General features: G+C 49.5%; 1 protein-coding gene across 1 annotated transcript; it reads left to right on the plus strand.

Moving 5' to 3' along the window:
• Positions 1 to 359: 359 nt before the first annotated feature.
• Positions 360 to 1907, plus strand: LOC119294322 (tryptophan decarboxylase 1-like). Its single transcript, XM_037572531.1, has 2 exons — positions 360 to 1144; positions 1265 to 1907. Exons 1-2 carry the CDS (start codon positions 360 to 362, stop codon positions 1905 to 1907), a joined length of 1428 nt encoding a protein of 475 aa, XP_037428428.1.
• The last annotated feature ends 4100 nt before the right edge of the window (positions 1908 to 6007 follow it).

The following is a 6007-nucleotide window of genomic DNA, read 5'->3' on the forward strand; positions in this document are numbered from 1 at the left end:
TGAGTTGATACGATTGCTGGAGGTTGCACGTATATTTCTACCTCTAGGAACCAGCCGTTACAAAACCTTACTGAGCGGTGATAGTTACAAGTCGTGGTAAATTCCAAGAGCTCCGTTGTCTGTTCACGAATATGCGTAGCAACAGATTTTACCCGGCATCTTTTGCTGTTTCGATCAGCAACATTTCCATCCCGCCACGCCGCTTCCGTCCCGCGTCCCATATACTCCTGCTAGTATATAAAACCTTCCCACATCCCCTCCGTATCTCCAGTGGGTAACCTCTTCCTCCTCCTGCTGCATCCTGATCGACTCAAAAGCACGCGCCACAAGTCAACAACTTAATTTGATCCCTCCCTGAGATGGACCCCGCGGCCTCCGCTTCCCCTTCGTTCGACGCCTGCGTCCAAGGCAGCAGCTTCCAGCCGCTCAACCCAGAAGACGTGCGCGCATACCTCTACAAGGCTGCCGACTTCATCATGGATTACTACACCAGCGTTGAGTCCATGCCGGTTCTCCCCGACGTGAAACCCGGCTACCTACGGGACGAGCTGAGGGCGTCCCCGCCAGAACACTCGGCTCCCTTCGACGTCACCATGAAGGAGCTGAGGACATCGGTCGTCCGCGGGATGACGCACTGGGCTAGCCCCAGTTTCTTCGCGTTTTTCCCGTCCACCAACAGCGCCGCAGCCATCACGGGGGAGCTGATCGCTTCGGCCATGAACACCGTAGGGTTCACGTGGCAGGCGGCTCCCGCGGCCACCGAAATGGAGGTGCTCGTGCTCGACTGGCTCGCCCAGCTCCTGCGCCTGCCAACCAGTTTCATGAACCGCACCAGCGTGGGGCGTGGCACCGGAGGCGGTGTCATCCTGGGGACCACTAGCGAAGCCATGCTCGTCACGCTTGTTGCTGCGCGTGACGCGGCGCTGCGGCGGATTGCCTCCAATGGCATGTCCTACATCACAAGGCTCACGGTGTACGCTACCGACCAGACACACTCCACATTCTTCAAGGCATGCCGCCTTGCCGGCTTCGACCCTGCCAACCTCCGATCCATTCCCACCGGGCCGGAGACGGACTACGGGCTCGACCCGGCGAAGTTGCTCGAGATCATGCAGGTTGACTTCGATGCTGGTCTCGTGCCAACGTACATCTGCGCCACTGTCGGCACCACATCATCCAACGCCGTGGACCCAATGAGCACAGTGGCCTCTGTCGCGGCCATGTTTAATGCATGGGTCCATGTCGATGCTGCTTACGCTGGCAGCGCATGCATCTGTCCGGAGTTTCGGCACCACATCGACGGTGTTGAGCGCGTGGACTCCATCAGCATGAGCCCGCACAAGTGGCTGCTCACCTGCCTTGACTGCACCTGCTTGTGGGTGCGCGACACGAACCGCCTCACGGACGCGCTGGAGACGAACCCGGAGTACCTCAAGAATGACGCTACTGAGTCCGGCGAGGTCATTGATCTCAAGGATATGCAAATTGGCGTCGGCCGCCGCTTCCGAGGGCTCAAGCTTTGGATGGTGATGCGCACATATGGCACCGCCAAGCTTCAGCAGCACATCCGAAGCGATGTCGCGATGGCCAAGGCGTTCGAGGACCTTGTACGTGCCGATGACCGGTTTGAGATTGTAGTTCCGAGAAACTTCGCCCTCGTATGCTTCAGGATCAGAGCAAGAGGAACCATGACGGAGGAAGCCACCGATGAGGTGAACCGTGTGCTGATTAACCGGCTCAACATCTCCAGGAAGGCCTACCTAGCACACACCGTGGTTGGCAACAGATTCGTTCTACGGTTCGCGGTGGGGTCGTCGCTGCAGGAGGATCGGCACGTGAGAAGCGCCTGGGAGCTCATAAAGAAAACAACCGCCAAGATCATCGATGGGGAGGAGATCGTGCAATAAGAGCATTGGTCAATTATAATGTGTTTGACTAATTTTTAATGTTTGTGTGGAGTAATAAAATCCTTTCAACGGTGCTTCATGATCCGTGCAGTCGTTGGTTGCACGATGTATCGGTGACTGCCTTTATGCACGTGTTGTGAATCTCAGTTTGTATTATTTATTTAAGAGAGATGTGTAAATTAGTGTCGATGGTAATTTATGTCATGAATGTAAATTTATATTTCTAAACAATACATTCTTGTGTGTCTTTTATCATCTATGTTAAACAAAAATGTATTTATTCATCATTACATCAATTATATGAAGGTGATTTAATGGTTATGATTTGTTTATATACCACTTATCATAACTTATTATAGGAGTGCACTGTTTTGACATTTTTTAGAGACCTATTGCTTATGGTTCGCTGATAGTAAATTAGTGTTCCCAGTAATTTATGACAAGAATGTAAATGTATATTTCTAAACCATACATGCTTATGTATCTTTAACCATCTATATCAAACAAAAATGTTGTATTCACCATCACATCAATTATTACAAGATTATTTGATGGTTATGATTTGTTTATATACCATTATGATGACTTACTATCAGAGTGCACTCTCTCGACATTGTTATGGAGATCTATTGTTTACGGTTCAGTGGTAAAAGTAGGTTCCATCAAATTAACAGCCGATGCCCCCACCAGAATAAATAAATAGCAGGTGTGTTTCTTTTAATGAAACTTTTTGTCTGTGATTTGTGTGAGACTTTTTTGTCTACCTTGTTTCTTGTTGACTATCACGTTATTTATGAAAATGCAATTTTATTGGGAAATATCCTGAGTTATCTTTATTTTACAAGAACACCAATTTAAGGACTATTTAAGAGAAAACAGTAGATCTGTCAATACTTGGCGATTGTTGAGTGATGTTAAATCATTACACATTTTTTGTGTGCCTCCTTCTAAGATTAGCATTTGCATGAGACATCATGGCGTGCCTAGTGTAGGGTTTGCCCTCTTTGCTATCTCATTAGTTAACTAACGGTAGCTAGTTACCTCATGTCTATGAGCCCTCATTACTCGAGCATTGCTTAGATTAGTTTAGGTTTTTTTTTACTTTACGTTACATAACGTTTACGTGCCGTGATAGAAGGTAGCACTAAATATAATAATTTCCAAACTTAGCTTTAGGTGTACACACAACTAGAGATCATGACAAGTCTATTTGTGTTACGAGGGAATGGCTAACCTTAGCTCCTCAGGTTCAACAAATATATGGATAAACTTCCAGTAAGTACTATGTTAATCTGTGATCATCGGTAGCTATGATTGTCAAGGAAGTAGCCGACTCATCACGAGCAATTGCATGGCGGCAATGGAAACCAGCTGGTCTGAGGATAGCAACAAAACCTTCAGCGTGTCAACATCAAGCATCAACAAGAGAAGAGCGTATTGGAGATGGACAAGAAGGTCATGCCTCTGATCCTTCCTTGCCGCTGATATTCTTTATATGCTGATTACTAATGAGGCTTGTGATTGTTCTCATGGTGGCTCCTGGGGTATCATAGAGCTGCACAATTATCTAGCAAGTGTGTATGAGAAGCGTGATGCCAAGACGACTCTGTCTTATCTCAATGGTGCATGCTCTGGACCATGCCAAGCATGATCCTCAAATAACTTATCACCCTTCACTTGGTGCAGGTTCGCAAGAGGCGCAGTGTACAGGCTAGCTGTCCCATGTGGCAATGCATAGAAACGTTCGTATTTTGAAAACGAGAGCAGCATAGTGGACTTCAGCAGTGATGTGTGGGGAGGCAGAGGCAATGTAATCTAGCGGTCAGGGGCAGCGGGCGGCTGTGGAGCCGGGGCGCGAGGAGGCTGCGGGAGGGCAGCGGGACCCTCGATGGTGCCAGTGTGAAGTGCGGGGAGTGGCGCTTGCCGAGCCGCTTGACGGAGACGTTTCTCCTCCATCCGAAGGTAGGTGACGGCCTTCGCGTAGGAGGGCATGGTGAGGGAGAGGTTGGCGGTGGACTGGCCAAGGTCAGGGTGGAGGCCGCGGAGGAGGTTGGTCAGGAGGACCGAGTCGTTGATCATCTCATGCCGACGTCGCGAAGCTCATCGGAGAGAACTTTCAGCTTGGTGCAGTACTCGTCGATTGTGAGATCGTTTTGCTGCATGATGAAAAACTCCCCTTGAAGGAACATGCGGCGCTGAAGCTATGGTCGACGAAGAGGTCGCAAAATCACTTCCAGATGGCATGCATGGACGGGTCACGACAGTTCACCATGTCAAAGAGCCCGCGCGAGATCGTGAGGAACATCCACTAGACAATAAAAGCATCGACGGCCAGCCACTCATCATCGTCTTTCATGTCGCGGATGTCGACGCTCCCGTCAACATGCTCAATGAGACGATAGGAGCGAAAGAGGAGCGCGAAGTAGGTGCGCCAAGCGTTGTAGGAGGGGGAGTCGAGCTCAAGGATGACGGGAACATGGTCGTTGATGGGGAGTTCATTGAGGCGGTCGGAGGTGAAGGCGATGACGGTGGTGGAGCTGCCGAGGGAGGAGTGAGATCCCACCATGATGATGGAAAACGGCGATGGCCGGGAGGTTGGGGAGGCTCTAGGGTTTGGCAGCGGCGGCGGCTTGGAACAAGCGGCGGCGTCGGCGTGGGAGGGTTAGGGTTTGGTGCGGCGGCAGCGTGGGAGGGTTAGGATTTGGTGCGGCGGCGGCGGCTTGGGGAGCAAGCGGCGGCGACGGCAGGAGAGAGGAGGCGGCGGCGGCCTAGGGCGAAAGCGATGGAGATCGGTAGAAAACTGGTACCATGTAGAAGACTATAGGATGCAACTCAATTGTATTCATCGGAGTCTGTTACAATATATACAGGTGGTGTCTTGCGTGACAAGCCAACTAGCCCCTACAATATCTCTAGGAATCAACTATACAAGACTAGAGATAATAGGAGAAGCAGTCGGTAATAAATACAGAGATATCACGTTTCAACACGCAGCACCTGCTTGCTAGAATAAGCTTGTCCTAAAGTGTTTTGCTTGGCACTATAGCATATGTGTGCGCCATGTTGACCTAGTAGTGTGTGACGCCATGCTCCTCTAGTCGTGGGATGGCGTGCCAAGTGTGTGGATCGTGTGGTGTTGGGTTGTGAACACACACATATTAGAATAAAATGAAAACGCACCAAAAAGTCGCAAGCCCTCAGTTGGCAACCCAAATTCTCCTATGTGATCATCGAACTCTGTGATCTGGTAGGTCGGGCCAGATTTCCAACATATTGCCCTGTTGCGGCAATGAAAAGATCATCACCAGAAATCAATAGAACATTTTTTCTAGAGTATTAGAATGATGTAAATTCCCGTGGCGGGGCCACTGGTCAGACGATAACACATTGAAACATATAGCTACATCGTCTGTAGAACCAACTACTAGAAAAAGAAGCACTCCCCGCAAGTGGTTGTGACCGAGGGCCATTGTCAGATTCTGCTATGGCCTATGGAGTCTCAGACGAGGCGACCACAATGGCAATTGTGGATCCTGCTTCCCATGGCCACAGTTGCGGGCTGCTTGGGCTTAGTGCCTTTTTGTGTGTGTGTGTGTGTGTTTCACGCAATTCCTTCTCCGACGGCGTCTTCCGCGGCGGCGGCGGCTCAAGGAGACGAACAATGGCAATTCTGTACAGGGATCTCCGAGGTCTTGTTTGTATTTTTTATTTCTATAAAGCGTTGAGACAGTTGGTGCTTTTGGAGCATTCACTAGTGCAGAATCGGGCTACAGCACTGGTTCGTAAAGACCTTTAGTGCCGGTTCTGTAACCGGCACTAAAGGATGGGGACTACAGGTCTACCCTTTAGTCCCGGTTCAACACGAACCGGCACTAAAGGGTCGCCATGTGGCATGAGCCTGTGCGGGTGCTGGAAGACCTTTAGTACACCAACCGGTACTAAAAGGTATAGGGGGTTCTGGGTTATGTGTTTTTTCCTTTAATTTTGTGTTTTCCATTTAATTCTTTTTCATTTGCTGGTATTTTACGATACTACATATTGTACACGTTATGCATATATATAAATAGAATTTCTCGTAAAACCGATCATATATATATAGT

Source organism: Triticum dicoccoides, chromosome 4B (genome assembly GCF_002162155.2).
Source record: "Triticum dicoccoides isolate Atlit2015 ecotype Zavitan chromosome 4B, WEW_v2.0, whole genome shotgun sequence".
In the NCBI taxonomy this organism is placed as follows: Eukaryota; Viridiplantae; Streptophyta; class Magnoliopsida; order Poales; family Poaceae; genus Triticum; species Triticum dicoccoides.